General features: G+C 43.4%; 1 protein-coding gene across 1 annotated transcript in view; it reads right to left on the bottom strand.

The window, feature by feature from the left end:
• suds3 (SDS3 homolog, SIN3A corepressor complex component) overlaps positions 1-19374 on the bottom strand; it is a 59397-nt gene extending 40023 nt beyond the window's left edge. Inside the window, exon 1 of the mRNA XM_080208423.1 lies at positions 19226-19374. Coding sequence (XP_080064549.1) covers positions 19226-19337 — 112 coding nt within the window. The 5' untranslated portion in view covers positions 19338-19374. The remainder of the gene's footprint in view (positions 1-19225) is intronic.
• Between the last annotated feature and the right edge of the window lie 2403 nt (positions 19375-21777).

Genomic DNA, 21777 nt, shown 5'->3' with positions numbered 1-21777 from the left:
TTGAAATGGTGCCATGGAGTCTTCTGACATCCGTCCAAAAGAACAGTTGAGACCTTAGTTTGACATCTCATCCAAAAGCACATCATGAACTGGACTGCCAGTCTTCATTTTTGTCTTCAAGCCCTAAAATGGGATGTGAACCCACCTTCTGACTCAGTGAACCTCAGCTGAGCACCTTGTCCAGTTGTATTTGCATACAAATCCTGTGCCTGATGTGGTCAAACTATTATGAAATGCACTGAAACCTTTAATTTTAACACTCGAAAGTAAACACAGTGTTGGTAGGTTCAGCATTTCCCAAAGCGCTGATTATTCATGCTGATTTCTGCCCATTTTAGTTTTGGCTGCATTCACATGAGATTGGGGAATACTTGGGAGCAACTTAAGATTGGTGAAAGGGCTCAGCTTCCAGCACAATTTCAGGGACAACATCTGGATTGTATCCCTTACACGTAAATGAGATTGTCCTGAAGTCCATTAATGCTATATTAGAGTCATAAAGGTTTACAGCATGGAAACAGGCCCTTCAGCCCAAGATATCCATGCCGTCCAGTTTTTACCATTAAGCCAGTTCCAATTGCCCACGTTTGGCCTGTCTCCCTCCATACCAATCTTGCCCACGTAACTGTTTAAATCCTTTCTAAAAGGCAGAATTGTACCCACCGCTACTGCTGCCTCTGACAGTTCAATCCTGACACTCATCGCCTTCTATACCATTGATTACTATTGATTCTTCTTCATACTGTCATAATTTTAACCTTCCGACTTCATCCGTTAAGTGGGAAATTAAAGGCCACTTAGAAACCGTCACCACAGAACTGTTGAACTCAGAGTGACCTTTGAGCAATGAACAGTTCAGTCAGATCGGGAAACCTATTTGAAAGGCATACCAGTGCAATTTGATTCATATATTCCAGCGAAGTTTAAAGAGTTAACAAGTGCCAGAAAAAATTCTCTCAGAAAAGAAGGATCTGAGTTTGCATCACTTTTTTAATTTGGGTTTTGGTTGATATAGGAGACAAGACTGTGTTAGGAACTGTGACGTGTTAACATCCCATCATTTGAATCAGGAAGGTTCTGTTGTAAATACAGTGAAACTGGTACAAATGGGCACTTACAAATTAGGAACAATTGACAGCGTAAATAATTTAAAGCACAGGACAGGCAGGTCAGCACATAATGACAAAGAATGGTTTTGTGAAAAACTGCCTTTTGTGGAATGGGATTGAATGCTTCCACTGCTCTCAAGGATAGACCAATTTCTTTGACGCTATGTATGCTGGGTAAAGAATTCACCATTCAATAAAGCCGTTTCTTATGACCTACTGCTGCTTCACACTAATCTGTACACAATGATTTCACCAGTATCCCAAATCAAAGAACCTGCATGCCAACAGTAAAGGGGTCATCATTTCCTGCCCCAGTCCTGCAAACATGCACTTTCTCAGGCACTACCTCTCTCCCTGATCCTGCCACTGTCATCTTAACCTTATTTTCTAATGGTAGGCCTGCTTCTTTGAGAGCCTTAAGCAAATGAAGGTGACTCCAGGTCTCCCTGGTTACACAGATATCCCGCTCCTCTAAGTAATGGTCAAGCTTTATTGTCTCCTTGCCGACTCACTACTTAGTGAGAAAACTGTAGTTTCAATTGTAGAATGTTCTATGTTCTCCTAGAATCCACTATGTTTTCCCTCTCAATCCATTCCAAGAAGCTTCAATATATTGGCATAACCTGCTATCATATCTTTTTCTCTAATCCTGTGACTGACCTAATGCTGGTAAACGAAACATTCATTCAGTTCATTACTGAAATTACACTAAGCTGTAAAATGGAAATGAGAACTGCTTGAAATGAAATGCGAATTGACTGCAAAACCATTAAGTGAATAAGAGCTAAATAATGCAATATTAAAGAGGGATTCTTAGCATCCAAATAGGTGGATTCATAATCACACCTGATGCTTCAAAATTATTTGGATTTTTACCGTCTATCATCAGTTTCCCTTTGTTATCAAATATAGTCATTTTTTTATGTGCATAGTGTTGTCTGCTAAACGTTCTAACACTGTGTGGCTCCAGTGCAGACATAAATGGCTTTCCACAGTACAAGCAAAGGTTGAATTGTCTGATTTGTTGGGTCTGCCTAGTCTTTCCAGCTTGCCTTCTGTTCTAACCTGCCTGTATCCTTGACTGAAGGAAATCACACCATAACTTCACAGTGCCCCCAGATAGTTCTTGATGCATTTGTCTCCCAGTCTGTGGTGAACATGCCACATTTCCTGAGGTTTACCTTCAAGGAGCCTTTGAACATTAATTAGCCTACTTCACAGGTGGGTGTCCACGTTTTAAATACACAACCGTCTTACAGATTTTATGGTCAATCTGGACTGCACGTCCACTCCATCGGAGCTGAACTCCGATGATCATTGTTTTTATTCCTGGCATTTCTGTTCTTTAAAGTAACTGTTAAGCATTTTCTCCTCCCATTTAAAGCTCATGATGTTCAGAATGCATCTCATGTAAATCTGTCCAACTGTTTAATTTGCCTGTGTTATAGCTTTAATTTAAACACCTTCCAAGCATTCTAGTTTAATGAGTCAAATAAGGACACTAGCTCAATCATTTCTTTACTTAACACTTCTCATACTAACTCAAACATAAACGGTTGCAACTCATTAACTTTAACTGAACTTTAACTCAAACTGAACATCAACCATAACTATTTAACTCTCAGACTGCACTTAACTCTAACTGAGCATCAATTTTAATTTTTTAACTGAGTTTAGGTAAATCTTGACCAAGAAATATCCTCATTGTAGAATCAATCTTCTCTCTGAAGCATTCTGCAGGGTACAAGCTTTGTTGCGATGGTTGGTCTCTTTCAAGTTATCACTGCCACACACAGGACTCATGTTGTTTATCCACAATTCTCCACATGCTTCTGGAAGATTCTCTATCATCCAGCCAACTGTGGCACCAGAAATTGATCACATGGCTTTAACATCCAGTGAAAATTACTTTCAAATGAAACCATGGTGCTTAGTGCATTTGACATGTCCCATAGATAGGAGCCATAAATTGGAGACATGCTGTCTCAGTTAACGTAAGCAACTTCCCTGATCTGGCCAGCACAAGAAGCTTCAGATCACAGTTCACAGACCAGAGCCTCTTTACAACCTGCATCTAGTTTTAATCTACAAATTGACCAAAATTTCCCAGCATGCTTAGCTCTCAGCCAGAATAGTCATTTTAAAGCCACTAATGCCATTAAGGTCGTTAAATCATTGTTGTAGCCGTTCTTTCTCTGTCCACACCTGAAATAGGTAGTCCATGTCCCAAAGGCATACACGTAGATAAGTATTATCACAGCTTTGTACACTGCCAGTTTCAAAGCAAATTTGATACTTTGTTGCCTCCACACAAATACTGAGCTTGCTCGAGCAATTCTATTTGCTTCCTCATGGTTAATGCTGACGCTTTTGGAGATCGTGTTTCCAAATTAGGTGAAGTTATCTACAGCTTTCAGGATTGTATCATTGATGGTTAACAGGAAGTGTGGTATAGTCAGAATTTGATCACGGTTGGTAGAGTATCTGTCTTTAATTTGATGTTAGCCCATAGTCATCAACCACTTTTGAAAACAGTCCATGATACTTTGAAGATCACGCTCAGAGTCTGACACAAGGGCGGTCATCTTCCCCAGTACACTAACTGAAGATTTCAGTTGACAGATAAGAGATTGAATATACATCTAATGTAGAACAAATAGCAAAGTCCACAGAAAGCACAGTAGTAAAGAACATACTGAAGTGCAAAGGAACCAGGACACACCCCTGCTTCACACACCTATGAAGGAATTCAGTGTTTTCATCACAGTCAGTCACTCTGGTTCTCATTCCGTTGTGAAACGCCTGCAGATTTACAGCTCTCGGGTTAGTCCCTTTGTCAGGTGAATGGAGAGTTCTGGCCTCAGACAGAGCATATAAAGCACAGACAGTAATCTCTAATTATCAAATAAATCGGTTGGACTAAAACCTGGTGTTGTCAGAGTTTTTACTGTGTTTACGCCAGTCCAATGCCGGCATACCCACATCATGATTTACAGCTCGCCAGACATCCATGTTTGGCCAAGACTTCCCACAAGCCCTCTCTATGTACTGTGCCAAAGGCCTTCTATTCAGTCAAAGGCACATTTAGAGTCCCATCTATTGTTTGCAGCACTTCTCTTGTGATATGATCTTTATAGAACATAGAACATTACAGCGCAGAACAGGCCCTTCGGCCCACGATGTTGCGCCGACCAGTTAAAAAACAATGACCCTCTAACCTAAACCAAACCCTTACCATCCATAAACCTATCCACGGATCTCTTAAACGCCCCCAAACTAGGCGCATTTACGACTGCAGCACGCAGGGCATTCCAATCCCTCACCACCCTCTGGGTAAAGAACCTACCCCTGACATCCGTCCTATAAGTACCACCCCTTAATTTAAAGCTATGCCCCCTCGTGCTAGCTTTCTCCATCCGAGGAAAAAGGCTATCACTGTCCACCCTATCTAAACCTCTAATCATCTTATATGTTTCAATAAGGTCCCCTCGTAGCCGCCTTCTTTCTAACGAAAACAACCTCAAATCCCTCAGTCTCTCCTCATAGGACCTCCCCTCCATACCAGGCAACATCCTGGTAAACCTCCTCTGCACCCTCTCCAAAGCCTCCACATCCTTCCTATAACGTGGGGACCAGAACTGCACACAATACTCCAAGTGCGGCCGCACCAGAGTTTTGTACAGTTGCAACATGACGCTGCGGCTCCTAAATTCGATCCCCCTACCAATAAACGCCAAGACACCGTATGCCTTCCTAACAACCCTATCTACTTGATTCCCAACTTTCAGGGATCTATGTACACATACACCTAGATCCCTCTGTTCATCCACACTATTCAGAGTCCTACCGTTAGCCCTATACTCTACACATCCGTTATTCCTACCAAAGTGAATTACCTCACACTTTTCCGCATTAAACTCCATCCTCCACCTCTCGGCCCAGCTCTGCAACTTATCCAAGTCTCCCTGTAGACTAAGACACCCTTCCTCACTATCTACCACACCTCCGACTTTGGTGTCATCAGCAAATTTACTAATCCACCCAACTATACCCTCATCCAGATCATCTATAAAAATTACAAACAGCAGTAGCCCCAAAACAGATCCCTGAGGCACACCACTCGTAACTGAACTCCATGTCGAATACTTACCATCAACCACCACCCTCTGTCTCCTACCCGCCAGCCAATTCCTAATCCAATTTCCTAGATCACCCAACACTTCAACAAATACAAGTGCCTCTCTGCCTTTTCGGCAGTGCACATTCTGCTACATGGCTTGCCAATCTATTTTCGTTAGAATCTTACCAGTCATCACGAGTAGCAAGATTCCTCTGTGGTTATCACATACAGATTTCTGTGTTGTTCCTTTACTTGAGTTGACAATTGTGGCATCCTTGAACTCCTGAGGAATGATCTGTTGATCTACATTCTGTGATTATAACTGTGTGAATCTGATAGTTAGTGGGGGTCCCCAGATTTGTAAAATTCTCCTTGGATCCTATCTGAGCCTGCAACTTTTGTTCCGTATGGATCTGATGGTTTTGTTGACCTCCACAACAGAGGATTTGCTCTCCGGGTTTTCACATTTGGGGAGACTGGAAGCTTTTCTGAAGCAACCACATTTTCCCAGTGCTCTTGGATAATTGCCCTGTCCATCAGAGTGAGATTCTCCATCAGTGCGAGATTTTCCATCAGTGCTGAGAACAGCTATGTAGGCGCATAAGGGAAGACTACATAAAACTTCATAAAAATTTCTCATGTCATATTAATCATAGTTCTCTGGCTTATTTCCTTCATGCCAAGCAGCTCTCATGGACGGATTTTTTTTTTACCAGCATAAATATATTTGTCCCCCAGCCTTTCTAGAAATGCTGAATTTTGTTCCTGGAGCAATTCCTTAATGCGATCATCACTTTGGCTGAACCAACCTCAGCTGTTTATTGTGTTCCCAGGACATCATGGGCAGCTTTCAGAACTGATGATTTGAAGGTTGAACAATGATAATTCAACAACATCAGCTGGTTTTCTTTAGAGGAAGCTGGTCCTCAATTCTGAGTCTGAATTGTTCACAGCATTCTTTGAATGCCAGTTTCTGCGCATCTAACTTACTTGGGGATCTAGTATCTGTTGGTCTTTTTGGTGCAATGTTGTACATAAAGACCAAAAAGTCCTAAAAGAATCAGTAAACTTACAAGTTTCACTTGTTCTGGACTCCAAACATCAGTTCTTTTTCCTCCGTGCAGATGCTGCCAGACCTGTTGAGATTTTACAGCATTTTCTCTTTTGGTACTAGTTTCACTTTCTTGTCTTTCAAGTGTTTATATTATGTCATACTGAATAAATCTGGGATATCTGATATTCAATGTTAAAAGGAAGGAAAGGCAAAGGGAATGTGAAGAAAAAATATTGCATTTATATCAAATCATTCATGACACCCCAATGCATATTACAGCCACTTTTTAAAGTAACTTCTGTTGTAACATAGGGGATGCAGCAGGCATTTTGTGCACAGTGAATAGAAGTAAGAAGTTTATTGATTTGAGAATTATGACCCGGAATTTGCAGTTGTAATGACAATAAAACTATTAAGAATTGGTTGTCATTACTCCTTTAAAACTGACAGCAACTTTGCATGCAACTAAATGTGGAAATCCAGAAATTGCTGTCAATGATATGCTTCTCAGTGAGGTACACTGTTGAAGTACTCCCAGGCTGCATCAATTAGAATTCAGGTAAGGATGTTTGCACTTTTCTACGTTAATATCACTGTCAAAAAGCCCCCAAAAAAGTTGCACCTTGTTAATGAGATATAACTGGATTTTCGATGGCAGACTATGTCGCAACTGATGTAAAATAACCTTTCTGGTCCTGGAAAATTCATTTTATATTTGTGTAAAACCAGACTTTTTTCATTCTGATAAAAAATTAATTTTGGCATTGTTCTTTAAAGTTTGTGATATTTCAGCTTTTAGTATCTATGTTCCAATAATGTATGACATTCTAATTTAATAAAAAGTAAAGGACAATCAATGCATTTTACTTCCTAGTTCTTTTCCGTAAGAATACTTCAAATGGATTGGCTGCTTACCCACCTTGATAACATCATTTTGCTGGATACCTGGTGATCCCATGGCCAGTTTCAAACTGTGGACATGCCGGTGTTGGACTGGGGTAAACACAGTAATAAGTCTCACAACACCAGGTTAATGGACTTTAACCTGGTGTTGTGACACTTCTTATCCAGTTTCAAACTAGCAGCAGGAAATGTGAAATTCATGCCATATAGATCACTAACTTTCTTCAAAATCAGCAAAGTTGCTTCACCACTGACTCAAAAATCCAGGCCATCAAATAAGAACACCTTTCCACCACAGTGCCAAAGGAACAAACCCCGTGTCACGATTTACCCCCCAGCCCCGCAACACTTAACCACAAAAAGCAAAATTAAATGCAGGTGCCTCCAATGAGGTCAAATAACCCAGTATTTAACCTTTGGAAAACATTTTAAAATTTCCTATATATACACATCAATATTTGAAACATTTTGAATAAAATCGATTCACTTGCATTCCATGAACTGAGAATTTAGTTCATTTGCATTATTTACCTGTAAGAAACAATTCCTCCCTTTTAAGTTCGTGGCCAAACAGGCCATCTAAAATGGTGATTTGTAAAGCACTCTGGGACAATTAAGCAAGAACTAAACAAGAAATCTGACGTTTAAAAGACAGATAAACAGGCTGCAGCTCAGACGACTGAATGCACAGGATATGGGACATCTCCAGGACAAAAGGGACTTTCTAGTCAAACTGGGTTGTTTACCAGACATAGGGGTGCCATAACCCCTTATTTAGGAGGGGTGTGTGGGTCCTGCATGCCCCCAGCACCTACAGGCATGGCCATTGGGGACACACCCAGAGACTGATGTGGCAGCACACGACTAGACTTTATTGATCAGGGTTGTCAAGTCCTGATTGATTGATTGACAAGAATCAGGAGCCTACCCAAAAAGGACACAAAACTAAGGAGGGATAAAAGCTGCTGCACAACCGAAGCTCTCTCTGTCTCCGACCCCACGAACGAGCTACAATTCGTTATGAGGAAAGATTGAACAAACTGGGGCTGTTTTCCCTTGAAAGACGGCGACTGAGGGGGGGATCTAATAGAGGCATATAAGATTATGAAGGGTATAGATAGAGTAAACAGAAGTAAGCTATTTCCTATGATAGAGACACACAGTACGAGGGGCCATGGGCTTAAGGTGAGGGGGGAGAGGTATAACACAGATATTAGAGGGAGGTTTTTCAACAGAGGGTAGTGGGGGTATGGAATGCTCTGCCAAGTAAGGTGGTGGAGGCAAGCACACTAGAGTTGTTTAAGGGTAATTTAGACATGCACATGAGTGTGTTGGAGATGGGTGGATATAGGAGATTGTTTTAAATAAGGTTCATTAGCATTGGGGCGTCCCTGGTAAGGTAAATGGATATGGTATGATAATAATGTTTTTTCTCTTTTCATTCACAGGTTTTAAGTCGGTCCACCTTGTTGTCCAACAAGGGGCATACACGCGATGGGTCGTACTTGGGCTGCTCTTGATTGTTCGAGATTGGCCTAGTGCTTCATGTCGTTAGTGTGTGCTTAAACTGGACCAGATGCTGGGCAAGACAACAGCTCAATGACTGTCACTGTTTGCTGTGCAGACACATGGATTTGGGCCAGTGTCTGTGGGAGTTTGCGCATTCTCCCTGTGCTTGCATGGGTTTTCTCTGGGTGCTCCAGTTTCCTCCCACACCCCAAAGATGTGCTATTAGGCTGATTGTCAGTAATAAATCGTCCCTAAATTAGTTTCCCTCAATGTGGATGGCCATAAAAAAAAAGACGTTAGGGTCATGGGTGGAGGGGGGGTCTGGTAGTGTTAAAATGGCGGAGCGGGCTCGTTGGGCTGAAGGGCCTGTTTTCCGGGCTGTTTTTGTTCTTTGTTACAAGTGACCACTGCCAGCAACAACCAGCTCAAGGAGAACCACCACACCCGAGAAGGAAGGAAGACCAAAGCGCCAGAGCAGATCAAAGGACCAGACTAAGCAGAGGACTACAGAGACCAGCACATACATAAAGGCCAATATCTGCTTGGGTACTTGCCAGGCACTCAAAGTTAAATCAAGGTCTAATATTGGACTTGAACTTTAGTATTTTCTGTAAGGTAACTTTGAAAATGTGACTGAACACATTGACGAAGGAAGAGCAGTGGGTGTGGTTTACATGGACTTCAGCAAGCCGTTTGATAAGGTCCCCCATGCAAGACTTCTTGAGAAGGTGAGAGGGCATGGGATCCAAGCAGCTTTGGCCTTGTGGATCCAGAATTGGCTTGCCTGCAGAAGGCAGAGAGTATATGTGGATGGGTCTTTTTCTGCATGGAGGTCGGTCACCAGTGGCGTGCCCCAGGGATCTGTTCTAGGACCCTTGTTGTTTGTCATTTTCATAAATGACCTGGATGAGGAAGTGGAGGGATGGGTTAGTAATTTTGCCGACGACACGAAAGTTGGTGGTGTTGTGAATCGTCTGGAGGGATGTCAGAAGTTGCAGCATGACATAGATAGGATGCAAGACTGGGCGGAGAAGTGGCAGATGGACTTCAACGTGGATAAATGTGTAGTGGTCCATTTTGGCAGGTCCAATGGGATGAAGGAGTACAATATCAAGGGTAGGAGTCTTCGCAGGGTTGAGGAGCAGAAGCACCTTAGGGTCCGGGTCCATAGGACTCTTCAATCGGCCTTGCAGGTGGAGGATGTGGTTAAGAAGGCATATGGTGTACTGGCCTTCATTAATCGAGGGATTGAGTTTCGGAGTCGGGAGGTAATGCTGCAACTTTATAAGACCCTTGTCAGACCCCACTTGGGAGTACTGTGCGCAGTTCTAGTCGCCTCACTAGAGGAAGGATGTGGAAGCTATTGAGAGGGTGCAGAGGAGATTTACAAGGATATTGCCTGGATTGGGAGGCATGCTTTATGAAGATAGGTTGAGGGAGCTAGGTCTCTTCGCCCTGGAGAGACAAAGGTTGAGAGGCGACCTGATAGAGGTTTGTAAAATGTTGAGAGGTATAGATAGGGTAGATTCTCGGAGGCTATTTCCCAGGGCTGAAAAGGTCGCTACAAGAGGACACAGGTTTAAGGTGCTGGGGAGCAGGTACAGAGGAGATGTTAGGGGTAAGTTTTTCACTCAGGATGGTGAGTGACTGGAATCAGCTGCCATCGGTGGTGGTAGATGCGAACTCGCTGGGGTCTTTTAAAAGACTTCTGGATGAGTACATGGGATTTAATGGAATAGTTCTATGGCCTGGTAAGTATGAATATGATCAGCACAACTTGTGGGCCGAAGAGCCTGTTTGTGCTGTAGTGTTCTATGTTCTATGTAACTTATTGTTGGTTGGGTGGATGATTATTGATTGTGTTTTAAATAAATATTGGTTGTACTAACAAGAAGTCTACTCGCAATTCTTTGTCCATCATATAAGGGTTTAAACAGACTGTGCGGTGGGCACAAGAAGTTTATCTTCTTGAATAAGAAACAAACCATGTACTAGCCAAGGAAGCAAGACTGTGAATTTGCTCACAGGTCCCTGTGAATATTGGTCATAAGAATATGTACAAGTGCAACCCAAGTAGTTCATTTTACTGCTTTCTTCCTTTGTAGACAAAAACACTTCTTGATGGAAAAGTTTTGATCAAACATCAAGGACTCGACTGCAGCATAGGTCAGCAGCACATCCCAAACATGATACTTATGTGGGCAGATGCACAAGGACACTATCGCCTCTAAGTTCTCCTCCAAATCACAACCCCATTAAGGTTTGGACACATATTACCATTCCTCCATCGCAGGGCCAAAATCCTGGAACTCACTAGTTAACACCATTGAGCGAGCACATTCACTGAATGGACTACAATCAGCTTAGGGGTTAACTGCATCTTTGGTTTATATGCAAGGGCAATAATGTTGATGGGAACTGACAATGTTCCTATATGCAAGAGAATGGCTTTTACTGAAAAATTCTTCTGTATTAATTGTTCAACATCAGACTGCAATGGCAAAAGTAAAATATTATCAATTCTGGAAATCTGAATAAAAACAAAATGCTGGAACAACCTAATAGGTCAGGCAGGATTGATGGAAAGAGAACAGAGTTAATATTTCAGATCAATGACTGTATCAGAACACTTAATAAATGCTGTCTGACCTACAGAATATTTGGTATACTATTTTTTTTACAAGGCATTTGTTTGGAAAACAAACAAATCAACATATTATTGTTAAAATAAATATTCTCCCAACTGGACTCTCAAAATTCCTCCTGATGTATCCGATACAGAGTTCATGCTCAGATTATGCAAGCTCCTTTTAACTAACGGAGGCATAGTTCAAAATACAAATAATGTTTAAGTTCAAGGTCTTGAGAGAAGTTGAAGTCCTTGACGTTTTTACTTTATGCCAACTATGGTTCATGTATAGAAATATTAGATGTTTTTGATTATACGTGGAGTTGCTGGCGTTGGTCCGGGGTAGGCACAGTTAGAAGTCTCACAACACCAGGTTAAAGTCCAACAGGTTTATTTCGTAGCACGAGCTTTCAGCGTGCTGTTCCTTCATCACTCACCTGATGAAGGAGCAGCGCTCCAAAAGCTCGTGCTACCAAATAAACCTGCTGGACTTTAACCTGGTTTTCGATCAAGAAAGTGGATAAATTTCAAACACTCATCATGATGATCAGTAGATAAACAATGATGTTCATTTTGTACATACGTTAATGGCGAAATGCAATAGTTAACTACAAGCAGTGCAAAGATGCTTCACTGGACTTAATTATAGGATGGTGAGGGTGTCTTGTGAGGAAAGGTTGAACAGGTTGGGCCTCTATCCACTGGAGTTTAAAAGAATGAGAGGGGATCTTATTGAAACATACAAGGTCCTTAGGGGAATTGACACAGTGGATGCTGAAAGAATGTTTTCCCTTGTGGGAGAGACCAGAACTAAAGGGACACAATTTAAAAATAAGAGGTGTCCTATTTAATACAGAGATGAGGAAAAATTATTTTCTCTCAGAAGGTTGTTAGTTTGTGGAATTCTCTTGCTCAGAAAACAATGGAGTCAGGGTAATTGAATATTTTTAAGGCTGAATTAGGTAAATTCTTGACTGACAAGGGAGTCAAAGGGAAGAGATTGCAAACAGGAAAATAGAGATGAAGCCACAATCAGAACATGATCACCTTATCAAATGGCAGAGCAGGTTCAAGGGGCCAAAAGCCCACTCCTGTTCCTGATTCCTATGTTCACTCAGATAAAAAAGGTCATAAAAACTTCAAAATTTGGCATGGTGGCATAGTGGTTAGCACTGCTGCCTCACAGCGCCAGGGACCCAGGTTCAATTCCTGGCTTGGGTCACTCCGTATGGAGTTTGCACATTCTCCCTGTTCCAGTGTGGGTTCCCTGCTCTGTCCAAGACTGCAAGAAACTACAAAAGGTCATGAATATAGCCCAATCCATCACGCAAACCAGCCTCCCATGCATCGACTGTCTACTCTTCCCGCTGCCTCGGCAAAGCAGCCAACATAATTAAGAACACCACGCACGTTCTCTCTTCCACCTTCCGTTGAGAAAAAGATACAAAAGTCTGAGGTCACGCACCAACCAACTCAAGCTTCTTCCCTGCTGCCATCAGACTTTTGAATGGGCCTACCTTCCATTAAGTTGATCTTTCTCTACACCCTAGCTATGACTGTAACTCTACATTTTGCACTCTCTCATTTCCTTCTCTATGAACAGTATGCTTGGTCTGTATAGGAGCAAGAAATAATACTTTTCAATGTATAATAATAAATGACAATAATAAGTCAAATCCAAATCAAATAAAATCAAAGATGAAGTCCACACTAATCACCACAAGGTAACCTTTGTTATAAAATCCAATATATAGATACCAGGTGAAAAAAGGATAGCATCAGTTATGATAGATTCTTAAATCAAATGGACAACATTCAGTATCCTTCTGACTGGACTGGACATTAGGCATCAAGATAGGATGAGATGTTTGTGTGCTTAAGCACAGGACCCCACAAATCATCTTAAAAGCATTCCCTTCCTCCTTGTTTGATCAATGCTCAGCAATAAATTCAGATATGCTCCATGGCTACTGCTCCACATCAGAACCTCTCTTGTTTTCTGTCCTAATCACTTCCTTAGCTCAATATCATCCCCTTGTCAATCTCCTAACTTACCCATTCCACTGCTGAACTCCAGTTTTATGCTGCCATCCCATGGTTTCAGCACTCCTGGACAGGTATAAAAGGCCAATATATCCTTCCTGAAGTTCAATGTTCAAAAGTTGAAACAGTACTCCTAGGGTCTATACAACTGAAGCATAACTCCCTCTCTCGTGTTCCACTCAACTTGACACAAAAGTCAACGTTCCACTTGACATTTTGATAGCTTTCTGAATCTGCCGATCTTTTAAATCTCCTTGCTCCCCCACAGTTCTTAGCTTCACACCATTCAGAAAATACTGATTTGTTTTTCTTGGATCCCGAGTGGATGACTTCACTCTTTCCCATGTTGAAGTGAATTGAAATAAACTAAATACTTACTGTAACTCGCAACATGGTACTTTGTGCAAACTTTGATATTCAACTTTCTATTCATTCATCCAAGTTATTGATAAATACGGTGATAAGCTGAGGTCCCAATACAGATCACAGTGGAAAACAATTTGTCGTATTCTGCCAACTAGAGCACATATTCGTTATGGGGTGGCACAGTGACACAATGATTAGCACAGCACCAGAGACCCAGATTCAATTCCTAGCTTGAGTTCCTCTGGGTGCTTTGATTTCCTCCCACAGTCTGAAAGACATGCTGATTAGGTGCACTGGCCATGCTAAATTCTCCCTCAGTGTACCTGCATAGGCAACCATGGGATTTTCACAGTAACTTCATTGCAATGTTAATGTAAGCCAGCAAATAAACTTTAAAAACTTTATTTAGAACAAATTTCTTACCAATGTCAATTGGCTGCATCCAAACTCTGCATTTGCTATCTTGCTACCACTCATGCGGTACTAAATATCTTCTGTCAGTCCATATAAACAACATGCATAGACACTCCCTTATTTACAACATTAACCTATATATAAAAAAAAATCAACCACAATAGTCAGATAAGGATACCATTCATGATCTATGCTGACCTTTCAGATTAGTTTGAATTTAGTTAGGTGCTCAATCACTGTCACTAACGATAGATTCTAGTACTTTCTCCAGAAGTCTCTAAAAAGTTTGTACCTCAGTTTCTTTCACACTCTCTTCTTAAATAATGAAGAGATACTTGCAATTTTCCAACCCAATGGCACAATTGCAGAATTAAGAGCCCTTTAAAAAGGCAACTTCATGTCCTGGATATTTGTCCATCTCAAGTATTGTTGAATGTCTTGTCAAGAGGAAAAATGAAGCATATGTAAGGATGAGAAAACAAGGTTTAGTTGGGTCACTTCAGGGTTACAAGGTAGCAAGGAATTAATTTAAAAAAGGGCTTAGGAGAGCTAGGAGGGGGCATGAGAGGTCCTTGGAAGGTCAGATCAAGGAAAACACCAAAGCTTTTTACTCTTACGTGAGAAATAAAAAAATGACCAGGGTAAGGTTAGGGCCAGTCAAGGATAATAGTGGGAACTTGTGCATGGAGTCCGAAGAGATAGGTGAGGCGTTGAATGAATACTTTTCTTCAGTATTCGCTAAGGAGAGGGGCCATGTTTTGGAGGATGAGAGTGTAATACAGGCTGATAGAATGGAGGAGGTAAATGTTCTGAGGGGAGATATATTAGCAATTTTGAAAAACCTGAGGGTCAATAAGTCCCCTGGGCCAGATGGGATACATCTTAGTATACTTTGGGAGGCAAGGGATGAGTTGCGAAACCTTTAATGACTTAAAAGAAAGGGCTGAAGGATGGGTTAGTCGATTTGGTGATGACACTAAGATTGGTGGAGTAGTGGATGAGGTGGAGAGCTCTTGTAGGCTGCAAAGAGACACTGATAGGATGCAGAGCTGGGCCAAAAAGTGGCAGATGGAGTTTAAGCCTGATAAGTACGAGGTGATTCATTTTAGTAGGACAAACTTGAATGCGGATTACAGGGTCAACGGCAGGGTTCTGAGGAATGTGGAGGAACAGAGAGATCTTGGGGTTCATATCCACAGATCTCTGAAGGTTGGCACTCAAGTGGATAAGCCATGAAGAAAGATTATCGTGTGTAGCATTTATTAACAGGGGTTTGAGTTTAAGAGCTATGAGGTTTTGCTGCAACTATACAGGACCTTGGTGAGACCACATGTGGAATACTGTGTGCAGTTCTGGTCACCTCACTATAAGAAGGATGTGGAAGCATTGGAAAGAATGCAGAGGAGATTTACCAGGATGCTGCCTGGTTTGGAGGGTAGGTCTTATGAGGAAAGGTTGAGGGAGCTGGGGCTTTTCTCTTTACAGCGAAAGAGGATGAGTGGCAACTTAATAAAGGTTTATAAGATGATGAAGGTGATAAGTCGAGCAGACGCTCAGATACTATTTCCTCGGGTATACGTAGCTGTTACCAGGGGCATAACTATAAGGTTCATGGTGGGAGATATAGGAGGGATGTCCAAGGTAGGTTCTTTCAAATAGGAGGCAGAGAGTGGGGGTCAACGGGTGCTATTCGGATTGGCGGATGGTGACTAGTGGAGTGTCCCAGGGGTCGGTGCTGGGGCCTCAGCTTTTTACCATTTATATAGATGATCTGGAGGAGGGAGAATTCCAGAGATTCACCACCCTTTGAGTGAAGAAGTTCCTCCTCAACTCCGTTCTAAACCGCTCCCCTTTTATCTTGAGGCTGTGCCCCCTAGTCCTACTGTCTTTTCTGAGCGGGAAGAGTCTCTCCACCTCTATCCTATCCATCCCATTCATCATCTTATACGTCTCAATGAGATCTCCCCTCATTCTTCTAAACTCTAACGAGTACAAGCCCAGTTTATTCAGCCTCTCCTCATAGCTCAACCCCCTCAACTCCGGTATCAGCCTAGTAAACCTCCTCTGCACTCCCTCCAAGGCCAAAATATCTTTGCGCAGGTGCGGCGCCCAAAACTGCACACAGTACTCCAGCTGCGGCCTCACCAATGCCCTATACAGCTGCAGCAAGACCTCCCTACTTTTATATTCAATCCCCCTCGCTATGAAGGCCAGCATCCCATTCGCCTTCCTGACCACCTGCTGCACCTGCAAGCTGGGTTTTTGCGACTCATGCACAAGGACCCTGAGGTCCCTCTGCACCGTCGCCTGCTGCAGTTTTTCGCCACGTAAGTAATAGTCCTTCCTACCATTCTTCCTACCAAAGTGGACCACCTCACACTTGCCAACATTAAATTCCATTTGCCATTTCCTGGCCCATTCGCCCAGCCTATCTAGATCCTTCCGCAGACTCTCCACACCCTCCGCACAATTTGCCGTTCCCCCAATCTTGGTGTCATCAGCAAATTTCGACACCCTACACTCGGTTCTCTGCCCGTTGAAGTGGTGGAGGCTGCCTCGCTAAATATTTTTAAGACGCGGGTTGATGGGTTTTTGATAAGAGAGGGGATTAAGGGTTATGGGGAGAGGGCGGGAAAGTGGAACTGAGCAGCGACAGATCAGCCATGACCTTACTGAATGACGGGGCAGGCTCGAAGGGCTAGATGGCCTACTCCTGCTCCTATTTCTTATAATATGTTCTTATGTTTACTCAGAAAGTGGTTGGGGTGTGGAATGCACTGCCTGCTGTGAAGTGAAGTCAGACACTTTAGGAACTTTCAAGCGGCTATTGGGTAGGCACATGGAGCACACCAGAATGATAGGGAGTGGGATAGTTTGATCTTGGGTTCAGACATAGCTCAGCACATCAAGGGCCAAAGGACCTGTTCTGTGCCGTACTGTTCTATGTTCTATTGTTGTTTTCTCTTGTCATAAAAACTGTGCATCAAATTCAAAAAGCTCTTTCCCATGATTGAATTTTAAGGTTTTCCTTATACAGCTGGTATTTTGAGTTCTTCCTCCACTATGAATACAGATGCCTTTTGCTGCTCTCAGCTTTTGTTCCTTTTCCTACTCCATGTCTACTATTCCACCATCATCTAGTCTGGTAAGCAAATTTACCAGTACCGAAAGAATGCTGCATTATCAAAGTGCTATCTCCTCTGTATTGAGCAAGAGTCTTTCTTCCTTGTCTTTACAGTTCAAGTGGACACTAAAAGTGCTGCAACATTTTTTACAAAGTAGGACAGTGTTGACCAACATTACCCCCTTGACTATTGGCAATAAAACAAACAATTCACCCTTGCTGTCAACATACTAGTTACATTAGCCTACATCTGCAATTTGAAAGCAATTCACCTTATATAAAATTATTTTGGACGTTTCTAAAAGACACTGTGGCAGTGGTTAGCACTACTACCTCACAGCGCCATGTAAATTACAGTGTTGGGTGACTGTCCGTGTGGAGTCTGCACCAGATGCTCCAGTTTCCTCCCACAATCCAAAGATGTGCGGGATAGGTGGATTGGCCATACTAAGTTGCCCCTTAGTGAGGGGTGTTATCTAGGGTAAATATGTGGGGTTACAGGGATAGGGCTTAAGTGGGATTCTTGTTGGTACAGGCCCAATGGTCTCCTTCTGCACTGTAGGAATTCTATGATTCTTCTATGTCAAAAGATGCTACATGAATGCAAAAAGCAATGCCAGAGAGGAAGAAATTCAACTGAATCCTCATTGGTGTCCAGGAAACCTTGCTACATAGTGGTGTAGGCACCAAGTGACATGCAATTCCCTTCATTGTCACACCAATAATTTTAAGTTTATTTATTAATGTCACAAGTAAGCTTACATTACACTGCAACGAAGTTACCGTGAAAATCCCCGAGTCACGGCACTTCGGCGCCTGTTGGGGTACACTTAGGGACAATTTAGCGTGGCAAATGCACCTAACCAGCACATCTTTTGGACAGTAGGGGGAAACTACAGCACCTGGAGGAATCCCACACAAACATGGGGAGAATGTGCAGACTCCGCATAGACAGTGACCCAAGCCAGGAATCGAAACTGGACCCCTGATGCTGTGACATAGTACTGCTAACCACTGTGCCACAAGCGAATAATCAATATCTAGGCCCACAAATACTTGACCAATGTCCTGAAAGATAACAACACTGCTCGTGTAATTCTGCCCTAAACTTCAGCCTGTGAGAAGGGGAAAGCAAAAGGAAAGACCCAGGACATTTTAATTGCTCAACAACAGTTCGGTGACGTATCCAGAGCTAAAGCTGCTCTCAGACTTTCCTACATCCTTTCACTGACAGAAGCTGAAAGAAAACGTACACCTGGAAGAAAATGTGCATTTCATGATGATAAGGAGTCTGAAAGTACATCTAACCAGGGATTTTTACAGTAACTTCATTGCAGCATTAATGTAAGCCTTCTTGTGACACAAATTATAAATAAACATTTCATGAAAGAGCAAGGAGTGCAGCTAGCACAGTGGCAAGCATTGCTGCCTCACAGTGCCAGGGACCCAGGAGCAATTCCCAGCTTGGGTCACTGTCTGCGTGGAGTATGCACGTTCTCCCCGTGTCTGCGTGGGTTTCCTCCGGTTTCTTCCCACGGTCCGAAAGATGTGGTTAGGTGCATTGGCCATGTTAAATTCTCCCTCAGTGTACCCTAACAGGCACCAGAGTGTGACGACCCGGGGATTTTCACAGTAACTTCACTGCAGTGTTAATGTAAGCCTACTTGTGACACTAATAAATGAACTTAGCCTTAGTTGGCTTGCTGGCAGTCTGCCTCCAGCAGACGTTGTGAAAGTTTGTGCCGGCTCTCTCCTTCTTCTCCAAGTAAGATGTAAACAAGTCATCCATTTTATACAGCAGCAGCAGCACTCCCCACCCCCGAGTCTGTCTCGGTCCCTGGGGCCGGTTTCCCAGTGAACAGCCTCCCCTCCATTCCCCGCTTCTCTTACATGAGGCCTCGGCCATCAGGCGGCGACAACCTCCCGCCTTCCAGCCCCCTCCATCCAAACTCACCTTCGTCCGAGTCGCGGCCCCGGACACTGCGCTCGTCCTCCTCGTCCACGCTGTCCAGCTCCTCCTCATCGTTGTAATAATCTACGATGGGTGAGAGGAGAGTGGCGGACATCTTCCCCGCCGAGCCGCCCTCCCCTCCCCCACAGCAACCCGCGGGCCACCCGTCCGCCCGCCTGCCTGGGCCTCGCACAACCAACCACCGGACTGGCAACAGAAACAAACACAGACACACACACACAACGGCAACTTACAACACCCGCAACCCGGAGACAAGAGGGAATTCCCTCACCTCCGGTCGCCCGAGCTGAGCTCCGGCTGTCAGGCAGTGATAGGGCCAACTAAGCAAACGGGGGCCTTCAGCATGTGGGGCTCCAGGAAGCGGAGACCGGGCAGCGCGAGCCGCAGCTGTCAATCATCAGCAGTGTTACTGTTACCGCTGCTGCTGGTCGAGCTGTCAATCATCAGCATTGTTACTGTTACTGCTGCTCGAGCTGTCAATCATCAGCATTGTTACTGTTACTGCTGCTGCTGGTTGGGACGCCTGCTCGAGCTGTCAATCATTAGCATTGTTACTGTTACTGCTCCTGCTGCTCAAGCTGTCAGTCATCAGCATTGTTACTGTTGCTGCTGGCTGGGGCTGCTCCTCGAGCTGTCAATCAACAGCATTGTTACTGTTACTGCCGCTGCTGGCTGGGGCTGGTGCTCCAGCTGTCAGTCATCAACAGTGTCACTGGAGCTGGCTGGTCCTGTTGCTGGAGTTGCTGCTAGCGAGTGCTGCTGCTGCTGCTGAGGCTGCTGGAGTTGTGATTGCTGTTGCTGGCTGGTGCTGCTGTTGGTACTGCATGTTCCCATGCTGCACCTCCACCAGTCATGTTTACAATCAATAACTAAAGTTTATTTACTAGTGTCACCAGCAGGCTTACATTAACACTGCAATGAAATTACTGTGAAAATCCCCTAGTCACCACACTCCAGCGCCTGTTCGGGTACGGTGAGGGAGAATTTAGCACACCTTTCGGACTGTGGGAGGAAATCCACAGTGCAGACTCCACACAGTTATCCAAGCCAGGTATTGAACCCAGGTCCCTGGTGTTGTGAGGCAGCAGTACGAACCACTGTGCAAACACTTGGATATGACCATCTGGTGCTGGTCTTTGGCTCAGGCACTTTACAGCCTTCCCAACTGAACACTGAGTTCAACAACTTCAGAACGTGAACTCGCCCCTCCACCTCCACCCTAGTTCCATTTATTTCATTCATTTCGTCTTTTCATCCCATTCGTCCCATTTTTATTACTTCATATGCTTAATTTTATATTTCCACTCTTGAAATCTCGCTCTCTTGTCTTCAACCCCACCCCTTCTCCCCCTGGGCCTAATGCTACATTCCTCAGGAAGCTTCTAACAATCTTTACCTTCGTTCTGCAATCCACACATTCCGATCTCATAAAGGACGCTCTGAGTACCTTTCTCAACCTTTATCATCACCATTTACGTTCCCCTTGTCCCATTACAGCACCCACTGCCCCCCCCCCCCAACACCTGCCATAGTACAAATCTTATCCTATTGTCTTTGACTTTATTTCTGTCAAAGGGTCATCCAGACTCGAAACGTTGGCCCTATTCTCTCTCCGCAGATGCTGTCAGACCTGTTGAGTTTTTCCAGCATTTTCTGTTTTGGTTTCAGATTCTTTCCTTTATCTTGATACTGGTCCGACCTGTGGGGACCATGAATTGGATTCAATTTGAATTTTGTTTTTGGAGTAAGCAATGGAACGGATCTGGATTTGCCCAGCCCATTCTGAGCATTGGCTTTGTAACTTTATTCTGTGCTTTGATATAATAATCCACGTGGCTCATTTTGCATGCCTTGATTTGATTTGATTTATTATTGTTACATGTATTAACATACAGTAAAAGTATTGCTTCTTGCGCGCTGTACAGACAAAGCATACCGTTCATAGAGAATGAAATGAGAGAAGGCAGAAAGTGTTACAGACATAGCGAGGGTGTAGAGAAAGATCAAGCTAATGCAAGGTGGGTCCATTCAAAAGTCTGATGGTAGCAGGAAAGAAGCTGTTTTTGTGTCGGTTGGTGCATGACCACAGACGTTTGCATCTTCTTCCTGACAGAAGGTGGAAGAGAGAGTGTCCGGGGTGCTTGAGGTCCTTAATTACACTGGCAGCTTTGCTGAGGCAGCAGGAAATGTAGACAGAGTCAATGGATGGGAGGCTGGTTTGCATGATGGATTGGGCTATATTCACAATCTTTTGTGGTTCCCTGCGGTCTTGGGGAGAACAGAAGCCATACTCAGCTCTGATACAACCAGAAAGAATGCTTTTCATGATATATCTGTAAAGGTTGGTGAGAGTTGTTGCTGACATGCCAAATTTCCTTCATCTTCTGAGAAAATAGAGACATTGGGGGGCTTTCTTAACTATAGTGTCAGCATGGGAGGACCAGGACGGGTTGCTGATGATCTGGACACTTAAAAACTTGAAGCTCTCGACCCCTTATACTTCGTCTCCGTTGATGTAGCTAGGGCATGTCCTC

This window comes from Carcharhinus amblyrhynchos, chromosome 20 (assembly GCF_965287045.1).
Source record: "Carcharhinus amblyrhynchos chromosome 20, sCarAmb.v2.hapA, whole genome shotgun sequence".
NCBI classification, from domain to species: Eukaryota; Metazoa; Chordata; class Chondrichthyes; order Carcharhiniformes; family Carcharhinidae; genus Carcharhinus; species Carcharhinus amblyrhynchos.
This window is presented reverse-complemented; position numbering and strand designations above follow the sequence as displayed.